General features: G+C 39.5%; 1 protein-coding gene across 1 annotated transcript in view; it reads right to left on the minus strand.

The window, feature by feature from the left end:
* The window catches only part of zfpm2a (zinc finger protein, FOG family member 2a), a 106,443-nt gene that overhangs the window by 68,282 nt on the left and 17,939 nt on the right, over positions 1-20,222 (minus strand). Inside the window, exons 2-3 of the mRNA XM_079343446.1 lie at positions 8,325-8,483; positions 1,373-1,474 (exon numbers count right to left, since the gene is read on the minus strand). Coding sequence (XP_079199572.1) covers positions 1,373-1,474; positions 8,325-8,483 — 261 coding nt within the window. The remainder of the gene's footprint in view (positions 1-1,372; positions 1,475-8,324; positions 8,484-20,222) is intronic.

Consider the following 20,222-nt stretch of genomic DNA (forward strand, 5'->3'; position numbering starts at 1 on the left):
CTTGGGGTCATTTTATGCATTAAAAGGAGCCTCAATTTGTGTGTTCAGCAGTGTTGGTGCAGGATATTGCTAAGCGGTAATTGCTGTGTAACTATCTTCTTCAATGTATTATCCATCCTTTGATGAAGTTGCTTTTACTAAGGGGGCAAAACAAGATTAAACATTTTTTTTAAATACCGTAAATTCCGGACTATAAGCCGCTACTTTTTTCTCACACTTCGAGCACTGCGGCTTCTACTCCGGTGCGGCTTATTTATGGATTTTTCTTGCGGGACAATGAGCTTCTGCCGCAAAAACATTTGACTTCGTCACGTCGGATCTTAATATCAGTCATTTTGCGCTTCATGCACGCACCCTCATGATGGAAAACACACGGAGAAATACATATGATGCAGCTTTCAAGTTAAAGGCGATCGACCTGGCTGTCAAAGAAGCTAACAGAGCTGCTGCACGTTAAGATGACACTGACAGCGACAACAGAGACTGAGGAAGTGAGTAATGAAGTCATTCTGAGGCAGTGAATGGATGGACTTTTTCTTGTGAAATATATTACGGTCATCTTTTTCATCAGCCGTGTTACAGACACCGTCGGCTAGGCTTCGTATTGTAACGGTTCATGTTGTAAAGTCAGTAGTTGATAATGTGTTCATAATTCCGATTATGTGGAGAGTCAGTGAATGCACCAGCGAGAACGTGTTGAGTGGCTGTATGAGAGAACGCTGGGGGAGAGAGTTGGATTGTTACGGCAAGTTATGTGTTGCTCTCTGCTGTAAACGGCGTGGTCACGGCCGACAGTGACCAGGTTATTAAGTTATTATTTGAACGCTCTCGTCGTCCTTTAACGTCCGTATGGACGCTACAGTATTTGCGGATGTTACCGGTAGCCTACGTCTGTGTAAATAGCTCTTGTTATAGCGTGGACACCTGCGGCTTATAATCAAGTGCGGCTTATATATGTACAAATACATTTATTTACTTATTTTTAGCCGGTGCGGCTTATATCCAGGTGCGCTCAATAGTACGGAATTTACGGTAGCTAAATCAGCATTGTATAATATATTTATTTTAAAAAGTAATGATAAACCTGTTTTTACATTCAGTTAAAGGGGCTTGTTAAAGAGCATTTGGACACGTTGCAGACTAACTTTTCTTCAGACTAAGTATGAATCATGCATCTCAGTGTAGTAAGTCATGACCAAATAAGAAAAAACCTTTCCACATCCACTTCACAGATAGGTGCGTATGAGAGCAATGTGTCCATCAAAAACTTAAAGATAAACTCAGGCTGATGTGAGGGGACAGTGTGCAGGAGTTTATCTTTAAGTAATGATCAGATGACGCAAAGACGAATAAACGGGAAGAGTTTTCTTACTTGGACCATCCCATTCATCAGGCCCTGTGGTGGTATGCCTGGTCTTCTCCCCCGGCCCATCCATTTCTGATTCTCCAGCTTCTCGGTTACCATCTTCTTCACCTGCAAGAAAGGAAAGACATCTTAGTTCTAAAGCATATGAGACACAAACAGAAAAAAAACTACAAACTACATTGCTCAGACCTAAATTAGAAAGGCACTGCATCATGGACTGTTAATGTTTAATTCTTAATAATAGTGTATTTAACCCATAAAAGGATATATCTAGTTTTATAAATCTTGATTGTGCGTCACAATCTGAAGTCATGTGAGTCATTGTCATTGTGTGGAACAGCAATTTTGTGTATATAGAGTTCTGGATATGCCTATTTGTTCTCAGCTTAGTAGATTCAGCTGCATACTTTTATATGTTCCCATGAGTGCTTGCAGGAACAGGAGGAAGGCTCATGGAACAGGAAGGAAAGCAATGTGTGGGAGAGACCTGGCTATTTATTACCTTTTGATCTATTGTGGAGCAAGCTAAAATGTGTGTTAAAGGATGTAGGGCTGATTTACAGTGTCTGGGCAAACAACAATGCTAAGGTATATTTGGGTATCTCTTTCCAAGGTTGTAATGCTTTAAGACAATGGTCAACAGACACTGCTTCTGAGAGTGCAGTCTTTACTCAGAAAATCCATTAATTTTCACTTGTCTAGAGTATCCATAGTTTTTATACAGAGCTCATAAACACATAAATTATTATGGAGAATGTTGTAATAATTTTGCTTTCATAAGTTTATGTATGACTGCTCTCTATAGTTACCAAGTTGGACAAGTATGAGCACATCTGCTTGGAGCATTTCACAGCAGTTGATGGTTTGTGGAGAACATTTCTCAGCATTGTCGCCATATCAATTCCATCCCTTTGATGTTCAACACTTGATTATAAACCACCTATGACAGGCTTATTACTACAATGGATTTTCAAACTTCATACTCTTATCAGGGATTAAAAAATGGATTTTAACATAAAACATATTTAGATTTAGATTAAATTGACCAGGACACTATTGTTGAGATGTGGTTTATATAAATTCAGATAAAAATCGTATTACCAATTATGACAGAAGAAAAATAAAGTATATATGTTATTATTTGGCAGTGTAACATGTCTGCATTTGCCCCTCCCCCTTTTCCCCAGCTTCCAGAAAGCATTTCAGAGTGTTAGTTATCTCAGTTCAAGTGACAACTGCCATGGGACACACAATACTTCACTGGAGCTCTGTCTGTCCTCAGTAAGGTTAATCTCTACATCAGGCACACACACCATGCTTGTTTAGCTTTTTTAACATGGCTCACTTCAAAGAAGGCAGCAAACATTGCCAAAGGGATTTCTGTTTTCTGCCTTGCAATATAAGAGAAGATGTGTGCTAAAAAAGTGATGCTGAAGGGAAGTTTGCAGGAATGATCTACTTACAGTACATGAGGTCATTATGACCCAGTTTTGCATATGCAAGTGTCTACTTTAGCTGGTAATTCCTCCCCCACTTCTTTGCCTTTCCCAGTATATAATCAAGGAGCTCACTTAACTAAATTCCCCCATCATTTATTGTTGGGCCCAGAGAACCTCTTTAGCATACTAGGCTCGTATTATGACGAGGATAACAAAGGCGTATATCAACAGTTCCTTCCAATGGAGCGGAGTTTAAAAAAGCTGGGGAGATAACATTAAAGGCACTACCTTGATCTCAGGCGAACATGTTAAGCCCTGTAACGAAACGTATTGGAAGTGTTTAATTACAGCCCGGGAAATGAAGCTACAAGATGATTCCTTAATTAAGCAGTGATTAAGGATTTTCTGCCTTCTATCTAACACAGTTTGCAATGCATTTTAAACACAATCATCCAGGCAGCCTCACAGGGAACAATGTCACAAGGCTTTGATGAAGTTTTCTGCGCAAATGTCACAAGAAAAAGCAGAGCAGATGAAGAAGTGTTGGCACAATGCTTCTTTTCTTACAGTTTGTTTTGATAAAACCTGGAGTACAGAGATTTTGGGACCAACTTGTATGGTTTGAAACAATATTGGAAATTAGACATTTCTGATGAGGAAATACACTGACCGAAGAGCTCAATTTCATTCACAGAGGCCCATTTTAAGAAATGGAGTCTTGTTTAGAAATGTCAACTTTAAGACTCTGCTGTGTTATATAAAGGTATGGATTTTCTATATCGCCTTAATCATGATTTACATCTGGTGAAGGTTCCAGTCCCTGCACAATCAAATGAAGATACTTAAACTCCAGGGAGAAAAGGCTGAACAGAACAGAAGGGATGGCGAGTCGAGGTGAGGCAGCCTGCTGAGTGCAGGGTTGGCAGGCATGCAAGAGGAGCCAGTGAGCTGTTAAAATCAGCCCTATCGCTGCTCTATCAAAGGACAGCTCTCTAGCCAAATCACAGTCACACGCAGCTTGCTATGCATTCAGGTCAATAAGCTTATAGACGATTTACACACACAACTCCTGGAGCAAGGTAGGAACAAAGTCATATTGGCTTTTCTCTCCCTTTTAGCATTGTCTCTGTTAAGTTAGCCCTTGAAAATGTCAATCTCTTATGGGCAACTTTAAGAAAACCTCTAATCCTTCAAATTAAATCTGGAGACAGGTCACAAAACATTTTAAGAAAAAAAATACTGTTTAGTCTTCGTATATGAATGCATAATATATGTTATAAAATTGTAGGGTTGATGACTTTGACCCCCTGAAATTTTTCTAAACCCATCTAATTCTTGCAAATATTTGCACTTGGAAATACATTTTGAAGATAATTTTAAGGGGGGAAGCCCATTATTCCCAAAGCTGTGGTAATGCTCGTCGGTGGATGTTGACTATTTGGTTGTGGATGCAGATTATGCTGCAACAGATAAAGTCAATTCTAGGAAGAAAGCTCTGTCACCAAAGTCAAGTATTGCTGTAAGACTTCTCCGCTATCTGAAAAATAACTTAGAATTGCATGCAATTGGTAGCAGGCAGGTCTCTCCAATGGAGGGAGGCTATTAGTGAAATGCCTTGCCACTGTCTCTTTAAATGCCAATAAATTCCCATCATTACAGAATCTGGCAGTTTTCCTCCCTGTCTGCAGCCTGGGTCTTTATCTCGCTCAGCTTCAGTCTCTGAGCATGTAGATCTGGCCCAGTTAGATTGTCATACTTAACAAACATAAATGATTAATTTCCTCCACTGAGTCAAATGGGGCTAAAGGGATGACTCGATTCATCTTATCACATCACAAATTAGCATTTGCCCATATTCTCCAGCATCAACTGTGCATTAAAATTCCACACTTACCATTTGGGGAATCGGGGCATTGGCAGCTTTTGAGACAGTGCCAAGGAGATCTTCCGCCACTGTGGCTGGAGATTTCCATTACTTTTGTGTTACACAAACAGTTCCGTAATTAATTCCGGTACTTTATGTTTGTTATGCTGTCTCTGACCACTGCAAGTCAAATTACTCACTGAGAGGTCATGTATTGGGTCAAGGTGGGGTTGTTATTTGCTATTTTCCGTCCTGCATGTGAATTCTGAGCTTTCACTCATCACTTCTTTGATAAAATAGTTCAACCAATATCTATGCTATGAAAAGTAAGTTAAAAGTGCAGAAGATTGCAAAAGGTTTCTACCAAGTTTGCTTTATGCATCTTGACATTAACACTCGAGACAACATCAGGATTCAGTAGTCTTAAGCTGAAAAAACTTGAATTTCACCAAGGGAGCAGCTTGGGTCAACACCTCGTGCTTGAGCGCCGCAGTTGACCAACAATAAAAGAGGGGGTAAAACAGCAAGGTGAAATTTCACAATTTCAGTAAAAAATGTGCTGCTCAGTGCATATAAAAGATGTATCTTTCTCAAAATTACAGAGCCAGGTGTGTCACTATACCATAAATCTTTACAGTGGAATCATCACTTTTAACTGTGGGGTCTTCACAAGCAAAGCTCCATAAATGCGAAATTGTTTGACCACAAACATGAGTTAGATTCAGTACTAAACACATGAATCCAAGGTTATTTCTTGTGACTTGACTTTTTCTTTAAAAGTAGAACAAGTAATCAGACCCTTCTTATTTCTAATAGCCTATTTTAAAACAGAGTGTCTTCACTTAGCTATTCTTTTCTGACAAATATTAAGTTCATCATTGTATGTCATTTTCATGTTGAGTGTCACAAACAAGGGACTCATCCTCCCCCTTATTTACGTGTGTGTGTGACCCCCAACTCTGGGGTCATGAGCCCCATAAATGGTTGCAACAAAATTAAGGAAGGCAGAAGAAGCAGTCACATTCAGTGAAAGCCGTAAAACCACAACGCCAGAGTAGCTCTGCCACAAGTGATCTTCGTTTGTGTCAGAAGATGATAGCTGGATGATTCAATCCCTAAAACACGTCATTGTTTTATTAAAGTACCTCAAAATGGAATTTAAAACAGTAATTTAGTGATTTTCATACCAAGTGGCAGGTAACAAGAAGAAAGTGGTTAGAACAAAAGTTTACTTTGTAAAAAAATCTTGTCTTCTAGAGACTCAAATGTCTCAACTCATTTAGTTATGTCACATACTACAGTGTAAACCACTGACACAAATGATACACTTGAGTCTTTGACAGAAAAGATAATGTATTGGCGATCTTATTGTATGATTAATGTACGTTTTATCATCAATTAGCCTCATATTTATGTTACAAATACATATGGCATCATATAAACCACATTTGTAAACAACTGCAACAATTTAGAATCACAAAATCATTAACTTGTGGAGTCAACCATTGCCTAGTTTAGAGGTTCCCAAGCCTTAGGAAGAGATGGGATGACAAGGTGCTCCTTGCACTTATCTGGGGAGTCCCTTTTCTGCAAGGGTAAGGCAAATGACTGAGTCTTTGGTGGCATTCAACTTCTTGACCTTTGCGCCTTTAAGCAGCTTTGCTACTTCACCGCACTCTGATCAAAGTTAATAAGTGCTTCATATGTTAATGAAAATTGGTACTCCTCTTTGTATTCGTACAGCTTTTTAATACCTATTATAGACTGAAACTTTTAATGGAGGTTTTAGGTCCCCTTGACAAGCCCATTTCAGAGAGTGACTACACAGATACAAGGCTAAGCTAAGACCAGAGAGTCACTGCTCAGTGGAGGAACCTTACACAGGAGACCTTATTCTCCGGAAAGCAGCAGAAGATAAAGGCCATGGGATGAGTGGCTGCATTAAAACCCAACGTTCAAGTCCGCACAGGACTAATTACAGCAAGCCATCACATTTGAGAGGGTTTAGTTAATCAAGGGGGCTCTCTTTTTCCTCCTATATTCGAGGAATAACACACTTAAACCATTTAATGCTGCCAGGATTGCATCCTGTTAATTCGAAGCAGTTTTACGAAATGGGAAAAATTAAAGCCACGCTGACATCAGTTTTTAATAGATCTAATTGAGGAGGGATCATGGAGAAAATGGCTACACCTGATGGTTGTGCACAACTTGCAATGAGGAGTATAACAATTTGGTTGGTACAGCATTTTGGTCTTATTACTCAATAGTAGACTTACTGTAAGCTGAGATGGAAAAGTCATAAATAATCTGACTAGCTTGGTCTTGTGTTTGACAAGGAACAGATTACCAGTGTCCCCAAAAAAAGTAGTATTTGACATTGGGATCGCAAATGAATGTTGACTTTTTTCAAAAACATGGAGAGGAGAATTAAAGCCCTGTTCCTCACATGGTTTTATCCAAAACAATGGAAATATCTAACGTCTTTGACAAGTTTCTTTGAAGATTTCCAGAAGTATACTTTTTCACCCCTTGCAGTAACTTTGTGTGTACTGCAGCATCTAATTCATAGCTAAGGGCTTTTTACTTGACAATTCATTCTACTTTGAAGTTTGCTGAAGAACACATTATGAGGGATACAAAGGGTAAAACCAATGAGGCGTAGCTGGTAATTGCAATTTCTCAACAATTGCGCTGTTCAACTTCCCCAAAGAACAAAAGAAAAACATTATTGATACGATTACTGGGGCACAGCCTACCTGAAACATGAAAGATTTATTTCTCTTCAATAATGTAATCCCATGAGGCACATCAGTTTAGAAGTGTGAAGAAATAATTCAAAATGTTTTCCCTTTGAAAGGAGAAGGAAGAGAGGCAGACATTCAAAGCATTGGTACTTCATTAAAAAGTCAAATTTATAGCATCCGTGCACCAGTAAGAGTAAGGACGGGGACACCTGGGGTAGTGAAAGCAACACGACCAGGGGGTAGAAAGGGGTAGTGATGGTAGTGGGTGTTGGGTGGGTGGTAGGGAGGAAGGCGGGACAGGTCTGTCATCTTCACACTGTAACCTGGAGCAGAGCGTAAATTAGCTCCTGTGATGGCAAGGTGTGACCGAAATGAAACAAACATACAAAGAAGCAATCTAATTGAATTGGAGTTCAAAGAGGACTTGGGCGCATTTGGCAATGGTAAGGCACTTTATAGTTCTGGACCTCCAAGCAGTAGCAGGTGCTGCTGAGTGTTCACAGAGCTTTAGCGCTGGCTCAAAGGGAAATGTTATGCTCTCCAGTGCATTGGTGTATCGTAGCATACCTTCACAGCACTATCACAGAGCCAGTGTTGCTGATGCCATCTCTCTCTCAGATCAAACCACTGCTCTTGGGTGGAGTGCTGGGATCAAATATCAAATTGGATAGTTTCAACTCTAGGCAGTGATGCTGGAGAAATTGTCATACGGATACAAGTTCTGCCAGGTTTGATTTGAACATGTTGAGGGATTTTATTAGACACTATTGGCAGGAATTTAACTTATTTTTGATGTTGGAAACTTAACATATTGTCTCAGATAATGTATTAAAAAGAGCATGGTAAACAGCTTGGTGAAAATGGCCTTTAAATGTTGGTTTAGGATAGGATATATTATTGATCCTCACCTTTGTTGCAGAAGTACTCCATGTCTTCACAGCCCATATTCTCAGTCTCAAACTCTGTAGTGAAGTTCTCCTCCACTGAGAACTCATCTTTGGCCAAGAGCTCATTCTCCTCAGAGATGCACTCCTCCTCCTCTTCCTCCAGGCCATCCTCCAGAGGACCTGAGGGGATCACACACACACACACACACACACACACACACACACACACACACACACACACACACACACACACACACACACACACACACACACACACACACACACACACACACACACACACACACACACACACACACACACACACACACACACACACACACACACACAGGAAATGTTTGACAGTTCATCATATCCTTTTACTCTCTTTCTCCCTTTTTTCAGATGCTGTACTGTATATGCAGATCCAACTCGCAGCCCTACTAAGACATTCAGTATAGACAAAGATAATGTCTAATAATGTTTTACAAATGTCTGCACGTACTAAGAAAACCTTTTGAGGTTGTATGCAGTCTGAAAAACAAGCTGACATGCAGCCAAGGTGAGTGCCACCTTAATCCTGCAACCTGCAACACTAAACCTCTTACAGATAATAGGGAGCAGGAAAAAAGTTCATTTCGTACAGACATCCACAAGGGAGGAGAAAAGAAAATACTTTTATTAATTTGTTAGCCTTATCATAGGGTACAATGTTGATTTTCCATTTACATTCCATGCCTCCGGGTAATACACCAGTGCAATCTTAAAGGAGACACTTTTCCAAATGATTAATGTTTTCCACCCTCTGTGCAATACTATTTCCTTAAATCTAAATGATTTCAGAGTTTTGCTTGTAGCTGTGCATCTCTTTTGGTATTTGCATATTACCATTTTGCTTCAATCAAGGGTGTTGATGGAATTACTGTACTGCTACCTGAATATATTAGTACTAAAAAACATCTCATTCTGCCTTTGAACATAATTGAAATAATGTGCATCTTGCAAAAGTCCTCTACCAAATCAGAATTATTCTCCAATGTCTACACGTGAATTACCAAAGTAAAGTGATGGAATGCTTTAAGTCTAAGGTTCGTTTATTTTTCGACAAAATGCTATTTAAACATTAAACCTATATAATGTACCTTAATACACTGAACTAAACGATCATATTAAATTGCTAACTGCTGCCTACAATGCTGTTGCAATTTCTGCCTATCATCCATGAACTATAATACAGCCCCTTGTGTATTATCCTGGAGCTCAAACAGAGCGCACTGATATCCTCTTGACACCATTCAACGTGTTTGTTTTATTGTAGCAAGAGTGAGCCTCTCAGCTGGTGGTGCTCTCCTGTTCCTCTTTCTTCTTTCAGTAAGTCTCATAAAAGACCCCCCTGATGTCCACAAACTGCTTGCTCTTTTCATTAGTCTTATAAATTACTCCTTTGTAGAAGTCTACATCTGCAGGAGCCCTGGACATGAAAAGAATTAGCACACAGATCTCTAATAGGCACTGTGGAGGCAGAGTGCTGCTTTTAAATAAGGTTTCATTTTTATGATCTTATCTGATGCCTTCTGCTGATTTGCTGGAGTGAAGTGAGGCGTGAAGTGACTCGATGAGTCTACCATCGCTTAAGATGATGCTGAGAGATAAATATCGCAGTATCAAGGGGAGATTGTATGACTGGCGTAAAAAAACCCTGCCAAGGCAGTTGAAGACAGTGTGAAAGAAAGCGGGGAAATACATTTCTATACACACACTCTGTACACATTCCATTACACAGCTGAATAAGAACTGTGTGTACAACTAAACGATTCTTCCTCTGTTGTGAGCAAATACAGCAGCACTATTGCACCATAGAAAATAGACCTACAGTGTTGTGAGATAATAAGGGTAGAGGGAGATTAAAGATAAACTTCATGGTCAATAAGACACAAAGATTAGGAAGATAAGATGAGATAGAATTGAGGTTTAATAGACTCAGAATAAGGGCATCTCACTTCCCTACTCAAACAGATAGTAACTAAATGGGGCATTTTCAAACTGATAGAGATACTGCAGGTCTTACTGAATATGGTGAAATTAAATACTCCATCCAGTAAGAAACATTAAAGGATGGCTGATGGCTACTTCTTAGAGACCATGTAGATTATGAAAGTTTGTGTGCATTCTCACATGTTTAGTTTATTATACAGTATTCATTGCATGGAGAGACCTGAAATTATTTCAGAGACAGCAATGATAAGAATAATGACTTTCTAAACGACTTGCACCACACTCCTAACTCATTTTCTGATAGTGGCCGTCCTGCTATATTTAGTTGTGTACTGTTTAAAATCCTGTCACATTCACTGTGTGACCCACGCTTGTTGGTGGGTTTCTATAGGTTCTGCTGATGAATTGGGCCAGAGGAATGTCTGCTGCTTCACCCTTTTATCAAGCCTTCTCTGGAGTTCAGATGGCCAATGACACCATTGCAAGTGTCTGAGTTACACATCACACAAAACCCCCCCAACCACAATCAAGTCAGCTTGAATACCAAAAAAAAAAGAATTCTATATGGGAAATGAACCTAAGACCTTTTTAGAAACATAAATAGACAATAACGTCTGCCACATATTGCAAATGAAAGATAAAAATAAGTACTACAGTGCTTTTTCAAAATGCAACCCTTCAAAACACACAAACAGTTGCTTTTCCAAAATATTTGTATGCATCTGAATGTTTATATATGTGCAAAATGTAAGTCTTGAAAATAAATGAGTTGTACAAAACTTAAAGAGACCGCGATATGCTGCTATGCTCAGTGAATAGAAATAATATTTTCATATTTAAAAAATTCTCTTAGATGTTATTCTTTTAAATACTTGATATTTAAACACTTTATCTACTTGTAATTTTCCTTCAGATTAATTCACTTTTTTATTAAACTGTTAAATAGTCACTATTAATGCACTATTAACTTGAGATGAGTCCTTTTAAGAAGTCACAAGAAAAAAAACATTTGGAACCACTTGACTATACCAAGAATTAACAATTAAAGTCATCATTAGAATAGTAGAGAAAGTAATCAGGAGTTGCATTCTTAATTATCTACACTATTTGGTCTCACAGCTTTTCTGTTTAATTGTTAACTCATGAACTACATTTTGAAAAGCTTAGTTTGCAAAATCATCCCAACCTAAAGTTGAGAGTCATCTACTAATTAATTTTCCGAGGATACTTAAGAAAACTTCACCCTGTCTGAACTTCTGTTCCAAGTCAGTGTCCAGGTATCCCAGAGCTCAATCATCCACACTCTCGCCCTGAACTGTATCATCTGCATTCATCAGACTCTTCCTCCATCAACTACAGAAAAATCATGCCTCTGTTCAAACAATCATGGAGCAGGAGCAGCCAATGCTAATAGAGACATTGGTTTAGCTGAAAGCGGGCTTGATCACAGTGCACTCTTTTGTTCATGGCATGGCCTCTGCCTGATAGGGATCGGCCATGCGGAGTGGAGCTCCGGAGAGGGATATGGTAATGCCCCCACTGAGTCTATAAAATGGGATGATACTCTGAGACCATATGATGGACAGAGGATTAATGAGTCACAAAGTTAGGGGAGCAGAAAAGAGAGGAGAGCAGACAAAGTAGCTGTAAATAAGCACATTTTTTTCATTAGTTCTTCATAAATGAGTCTGTGCCTTAATGGGATAAAAACTGGAAGTGAAACGCACATGAAACGCTTTACTTGCCCTGGTTAGTCAAAGTTACCAAGCCCTTAATGACTTTGCATATACACACAAGTGTGTGGATGTGCAAACTGTATTCCATGGAATGTGTTTTCAGCCATTGCAATGTGGGGAGCTTGTGGCCGGGCTGTGATAGCGATACCTCACATTATCAGCAGGCTCCACAGTGTGATGTGTGGATCACAAACCCAGCCTCCTCTATAGCACCATAATTAGAGGTGAGGTAATTGAATCTGACAGAACAAAGCGGCAGATCTCTATAAGCATGGAAATCATTTTTGCTCACACCTATACAGTTTTTCATCCAAAAGGTTCATTGAAATTGTGTCCAAGCTGGCCTGGGGATAAAACGGAGCACCTGAGACTAAACATGAATGCGTAATGCAGCCCTAAAATCCAACAGGGCCATACGGCTCAGTCCCTGCCAACTCCGTTCCATGTGACTGAGGCCCTTTGTGAAAACAGTGATACTTAAGTTAACACATGGTCTGTAAGACTATTCAAACTTCTGCGGGGGAGGAAATATTAAAATATAGACTTTGTCTCAAGTTAGCTACAGTAGTTAGTTCATTACACATTCATATGTTTAACTGCACAGCAGGAGAAAAACATAGGTAAGTACACAACTCTCTCTCCAACAGAACAGTGTTAAAATCGAAATAACGTGTCTAGTCTTGCATAAAGGCTTGACATGGACGAAGAGAGAGGAGTAGGAGAAGAAAGTGGAGAGCGACGTAAAGAGACTGGGGGCCAAGCTCCTTAGCTCTAATGACCTTTGGGAAGCAGGGGGCTGCCTCAGCCTTGGAGAAGACTTAGAGTATATGTAACAGGGCTGAAGGCTATAATTGAATCCTTGATCACTATAATGAAATAGATACAATATATGTAGCTCTTTGTGGCTTAATATGGTACAGAAACCCTCAAATAATTTTTCCTTTTTTTTAATAATGCCTAAACACAAAAAAAAACTATGTTGAAGACTATGAATTAAAAGTAAATGATCACTTTGTGCAGATTTTTTTTTTTTTAATGATTAATGTGTGAGTGTTTAAGTGTGTAAGTGTGTAAGTGTGTAAGTGTGCACGCGTGTGTGTTTGTGTGTATTCTGGGAGGAGTGGGTAACAGCTTCAGTGAAGACCGATGTGTTTTCAGAGCTGCAATCTGTGACCAAGAATATGCAATGGTATTGTTTAACTTGATTTTCCGGTTGCTAAGCAATGTAATTCTCGTGATTAGAAATGGCTGCCTTCCTAAATTCAGGCACTTACAATCAACAGTCAACAAACTGCTTGAGAACTCAGCACCAATACTCTGCTAAAAATTGCGATGAAAAGAAGGGAGGGTTAGTTCATCAAGTGGATGAATAAATGTATTCACATCCTTGTAAAACACATACACACAAATTAATCAAGGTTTTGTGAGGTTGCAGTGCTAAAATGAAATCTAATCTATTATAACCATTCATCTACATGGTTCACAAAATGTACATTACTGTATATGTATGCTTAATGCTGTTAGACTCAGACACACGCCAGCTGGAAAACAAAGATTGCTGTGAATATCACTATTTACAGATTAATGGACACAGATTCGGAAAAAATATCTAAGACAGGCATTTATCTTTAATCACATTTCTCAAAAACTGCTAACAGTATTCCAGTGAAGTATCTTTTTCCAATCAGACACAACGTTGGATCCCATTATGTTTGCAGAGTTTCTAAGTTCTGTGTTGTTGCGCCCAGTGTTTCTGTCTGGACTGTTGAAGGGGAAAAACACGCTCTTACTTCTTTATCCAATGAATTTAAATTGGAAAGGCATAAAAACATGCTGGCATTTGACTATGCCATTAAAATGCTGGAGGCACCTCTGAGCATGCCCGAGGGCTTCAGCAGATGCCAGCCAGTTTCTCTGTGGAGTTAGCTGGGTCCTGCTTCACTGTACTGCCTGTTCTTGCCTTTCTAGAGTTTACAAACACATACACACAAATCCAAGTGGACACTGGTACAAGGGTCTGTCCATAAAAGTCACAAAGCCAGTGCTCAAATTACTATGTGCCGAGCTAATACATCTTTTACAGGCTAACATTTGCTTTGTATGAGCAACAAAAACTTGCCCTTGCACACAAATGCTTTTTAAGTTACCAGTTGGCTGTATTTGAGAATCTTTAAATCCTTCCTGTTGCACATTTACTTGTCCTCTAACTGAATGATTTATTAGTGTCATTTTGTTACTTATAAGGAAATAAAAGTTAACCATGTGCCTGTACACCAGATGTGACAGCTAAAACAAAGCAGGTAAAATATGTGGGCTCTTAATTACTGGTTTATAAGCGAGCTTTTCACCAGAACGTTCACTTTTAATGAAGCCATTGACTGAGGCTCCTCCAGGGAGCTATCATGGTTAAGTGGGGGCATCCATCTTCAGCCATTGGCTCGTCTGCAGACGAGTGGAAGCTCTGTCTACTGCATGCTCACCTCATATTGGCTCACTTTATCTCCACTAAGTAAAGTCTTTTGGAAGGAGCTAACAGTGGCAAGAAAATACTTTTTCTCCACCAGCCCTGATGAGGCCGATGGGGTTTACATCGTGCAGAAGCATCAAACACTTCTGTGTTTTCAACGTTTAAATATAATGGGGCTGTTTAATCTGTGAGGTAGGGGTGCACAAGTCTTGGGCGACTATAGTGAATGCAAAAACTGCCTCTGCAACAATTATCTTTTAGTGAAGTGACTGTTCAAAGAACACAATGTGGAGCCTTCAGAAAAAGCAAAATGATTACTGTTTCAAATAATAGATAAAACAATATTTTCCAATCAAGGAATTTCTATGAAATGGATATGTCTAAGATGTCAATTCCATTCCAGTATTATGAAGGATTGGGGTTCCTTTTGCAATAAATTCTTCATTAATTCAATTCTAATTCTCCTCCGGTTCCTATTTCCACTATTGATAGTTCCACTTCTTAATACCTCGGATAAGGAGTAGAAAATCATAGCAATAACTGTAAGGAGTAGATAGGATCTAAATATTACCAATGCCAAAAGAAGTGTGAAGTCTGATGAACATTTCAAAAGAACAATTCTTTATGGATCATCTAAATCTTTTCCACTTTTTAATTAAAAGTAAAGAAAATAGAAGTTAATTATCCTGTAAAGATTAGCTGGTGGGCATCTTTCTGTAAATTACTTCTAATTAAAAGGAAATTGTCAAATGACATTCAAAGCACTGTCCTTTAAAACACAAACCAAGATGGGTTTTTTTCCTCCTCCCCTTCCCTCCCCCTGTCAGCCTCCCCTCTAATTCTCGATCTGGCCATGTGAAGCTTCTTGCTGGAAGATTAGAATTCTGCCAGTGCCTTAGACACCACACACATGCACTCACACACACAGCTCCCTGGATAGCAGGCCTCTAGCACACTGTTAAATACTGCTGCATCAATGGAGAGCTAGTGGCTGCGAGAGATAAATACCCCTCATTGATAAATGATTGCACTGATTAGCTGCATGAAATCAGGCTTAAACTGATATAGCAACTGAATATTGGCTCTTTATGAAATATTTAACAATTGTTATCTGGTGCGTTGTTGCATATACTTGAAATTAAAATTTTAATTCAAAGATTTCTTCTAAAAAGTGAACTAGTTTGTGTGTCCTCATAGATATTAAGAGCCTACGAACATGTATAAGAAAATATTGAAAAAAGTGTAGTTTAAAAGTGCAAAATGAAATGGCTGAATAGTTAAAACAGTATAAATGAAATGTATTTTTTTTTTCATCAAAATGGAAAGCAACAAAACTACCAAAAATATCTATCACAAGTTCTCAGAACAAAAAAAGGAAGTCTTTACATTTATTTTCTTTGTCAGGCCAAAATTAGATTATATCATAACTCATAATTCAAGGTCACACTGAAAACCCCAAAATGTTAAAAGTTTGACACATTACTACTATAAAACAGTTGTATTGAATTCTTGTTTTTTAAATACATGACATCTTATTTTGTGATTGTGAGCCTTCACTGGAAGTTGCAGCCCAGCCATGTGCTGCTTTATTAAAACCAAAACAATGAGCACAGACTTTACAGAACACACACTTCAGCAAAGCTCCACTATTATTGCCTAACAAATAAATGATGAATCAGATTTCCTTTCTTTCATCGGATTTCATGCGGATTTCATCATTCATTTTCTAAGCCTGGCTGTTGCTTACTTCCTCTTCCATTGTATCAAACCAGATTCCAGCAGTACAGGCGGACAGAGGAGAGAGAAAAACAGGGCCGAAGCTCCCCATCTGCTCCGTCTAATGATGATGCTCTCCCTTGCGTTGTGCAGAACTGTGTGAGGGAGATTTACACCCATAATACCCCGGGGCTCTGGAAGCTGCATGGGACTCCAAAACACCGTCACTCCATCACTTTCTATATGATAGCTGGCAGAGCAGGTAACAAAAGAGCAGCAACAATGTCTTTTTGTATTACTGACACATGCCTTATTTGGTTGACATTACCTGTTTGAGTGTATGAGAAGTGTCACTAAGCACACAGAAAGATGGATGACAGCTACACATTTGAGACATTGTGCAGTAGTTACAATCCTTCTTGACTATGTTAAAAAAAAAAAAAAAAAAACTCGGCAATGTCTGTTTGATATAAGCCTGAACCATGCTGACTGATGGAGAGGTGTTTGTCTTTGCGGTACACTAATTAGACTGATTGCAGGAGGAGAAAGAGGTATTGCAGAATAAGCTAAACTGAAAAGTGCTGCCTTTTTCTTTTACTCTATGACAAAGGTTTATAAGTTGTAATGGCCCTTTAATTTTGGAGATTTAGGAATCTATTTTAAAAAAAAACAAGTGAGTTAAATTGTGGAAGGCTGAGAGGCAGACTATGTGCATGTGTGTTTGTCAGACAGAAAGACTGCAGGGGGAGATGTAGAAAGCTCCTGGGGGAATGAGTGTTCACACACAGTAAATGGAAGTGGCACAGTTCTGACCTTTGAGCTGAAGCATACGAGTAAAGTGAAGGCGCTGTCAAAATATTGCTTCAGAAATGACAATCCACCTCGCCAGTCCCAAGTCTTGACATGGCAGTCAAGTGGAGAGCCGTAACCTGCTGATCCCGACATTACAAATGAGGGGATTATCATGACAACAAACCGCAGCTCCACACATTGCATACCCTAAAGATATTCTGGCATTGCCCTTATTATCAGCAATGTTCCACATAGATAGCAAGCGATGACAACCGAAATGGGAAGGAACAGAAGTTGTTTAGGTGTCAGAATCTCTCATAAATTATAAAATCAGACTTTATAAAATAGCGTCCGTCTACTTGCATCAACTTTTCCTGTTATGGTGTTATGTCTGCAGTTCCTGAATCCCGATGTACTTTAGGAAACGTTTAAAACAATGTCAAATTTTTTATTTATTTTTTCAGTTTTAAAGATCATTATAAAGAACATTGTTAACAAGAAGTGCTTTGCAGGAAAAAAAAATGTAATTCCTTGTTTATGTCAAATATATTCTGGAATATGTATGCTGAAAAAAAAAAATATCGCTACATAACAGCATTAGGCTAATACCAGCTGACAATTAATCTATTCCAATATATCATCTTGGAATGTGGCATTAGAATAACTTAGTTGCATCTTCATTTAAACCATGTAATACTCAAGTCCACAGAGAATAACTCAATCCTAAAGAATACCAAAATATCACAAGCAAATTACTAGTGCTCTGAGAGGAAGCTTGGGGGGAACAAAGACAGGCAGCAATAATTATATCTTGGCGTGTATAGCATGTCAATGGGCCACCTTCATTCTGCAGGGCATTCCCCAGGGCCCCTCAGGCATCAAAATGATGTCCAAATTATTTTGTGCTCTATTGCAGCATGGCGCCGTTATCATATTTACTTGTGATGCATTATGACAACATTGATGTTTACACCTGTCTCTGTGAGGAGGCAAGGTTTACACTTTGTAATTTAGCAAATGTACAGTATGCATATGAGCTTCCTGGCAAGGATTTAAATTAGGTCAGAAATGGAATACATCAATAGCAACCCATATGTGCATCTTTCTTTTTCTTTTTTCTCCCTCCCCTCCCCAGCCTTCTTTGCTCAGAAGCTTGGCGATGAAGCAGCTTGACGACTGCAGAAGTGTGATATGTGCAAATCACATTTGCAGATGAGCTTGAAACTCCCTTTTAATATTCGGATATCAGACACCCTGCACTGAGAAGCCGCTAAGACGCGATTCGGAGGAAAAAAAGCAAGATCCTCGTCATTAAGGGGATCGTTAGAGGCTCGGTTTACATTTTACATATTTCACAAAAATGTACTACCAAGTAAAAACATCACTAGTTATCTCTGATAACAATGCAAATTTTTGTCAGAAAGCGCATGAAGATTCTGTCAAAATCCAAAGTCGCTAGGGTCTTTCTTTTTCTTTTTTTTCCGCTCAGGCTTAACACCCTCTGCTTATTGGCGCTTTGATTTCTTTCATATTTTTTCTCTGAGAAGTCACAGAGGCTGGTGGAGTCAAAGACGGTGAAAGGTATGTTTGCCACGAGGCACAGGAACACGTGTCCCCATAGCTTGCCAATATCTCATCAAACACACAGCCCTGTGGATGGATGCAAGCCCGGCTGTCGTTTGGATGCATCCGCTCTGCAACACAAACTATCACCGACTCTTAAATTCGGCTTGATTTACTAAGAGTCTTAAGTAGCTACTCTTTTTCCTCAACATTCTCGGAACAAAAAGGCTTCATGATGACAACAAAAGCACCATAAGTTTCCTTTTTATATACCTATCCCGATGTGGTGTACAGTAGTGTTCTGACCAAAATTCAGCTGTTCCACAGTTTCGACTCTTCCATTGAGATGACAGAATATAGCCCCTGCAATTCTCCCCCTACCACCTTCATTTCCCCATGTCTTAGCCCTGCGCCAAATTTGTCTCTCTGCCATTTTAATTACAGCCAAGGCAATCTTTATGGTGGTATTTTGCAAGAACACCAATCTGCAAAAAAGGTGATAAGTAGACCCGCCACACAGCTTTGGTATCAGTAATAAACAGACACTTAATTGAATAATTCGACCTAAGAGGCTGATCCTGGGAAGTAGCATGTTGGAAAAAATTATTTGAATATTGAAGACAGTTGTTGTGTGATGCCTGCAGTAGGAGAGCACACAGTACATTTGGCTGGCTGCCCACCAACTCGCCAATGTGGGCCATGTTGAAACATTACGGAACAGATAAGTGAGTCTTTGGTATCCTGGAAGCACTAAGATGTGTGTGTGTTGTTATTGTTTTTTTGTTTTTTTTTGGCGGGGGGGGGGGGGGGGGGGGGCCTACATGTTTGCAAAAGTCTATTTGCAGGCCTGTGTGCGCGTGGCTTATATGTAAGCGGGGTGTGTGTGTGGGTGGGTGGGGGGGGGGGGGGGGGGGGGGGAGTGTGTGAAGTGTGCCCACTTGAGGTCTGTCTCCAGCATGCGGCCACATGGGCACATCCCCTTGCCCCCAATCACACACAGATGAAACACATACAGCTTTCTGCAGAGCCTTAGAGACAATGACTCGCGGCCCCTTCCTGTTTAAGGATAGCTGTCAGAGGATGATGGCTGCGATTCAACACTGCACCAGGTTTGAACAGAGCTCACTGATAAAACAAAAAGAGCAAAAGCCTCCTCTCTCTCTCTCTCTCTCTCTCTCTCCCTCTGTTTGTGTGTCTCTGTCTTTCTCTCACTCTTCCATCACTCTCCCTCTCCCTCCACAGTTCAACACTGATTTGACTGCTAGCATAATTTTGCAGAGAAGACTATTTGCAGATGCAGCAGAGTTATCAATCCGAACAGACACACAATCCGGGTCCAATGTCACTTCTCCTCATTATGTTAATGGTTAATACATGCAAATGAAAACATTCCGGCAATTTGATTTCTTTGAAGATAGTTTGCATATTGTCTTAGCCATAATGATGGTACACTTTCTCCCCAGCTTCGATTTATGCAAGGCTAGTTAGTTCATTTTTATCAGCTCTGAGTTCATTTCTAGGGCTACTGGAATGTGTTTTCCTCTTCCCCTCACTATTTAACTAATTAGGATTCAGGTACCATAAGCAGATTTTTCACGCTATTGGTGTTTTTCTTAATTAAGAAACAAATGAATTCTCCCCAGCAAAATAGAT

Source organism: Symphodus melops (genome assembly GCF_947650265.1).
Source record: "Symphodus melops genome assembly, chromosome: 5".
NCBI lineage: Eukaryota > Metazoa > Chordata > Actinopteri > Labriformes > Labridae > Symphodus > Symphodus melops.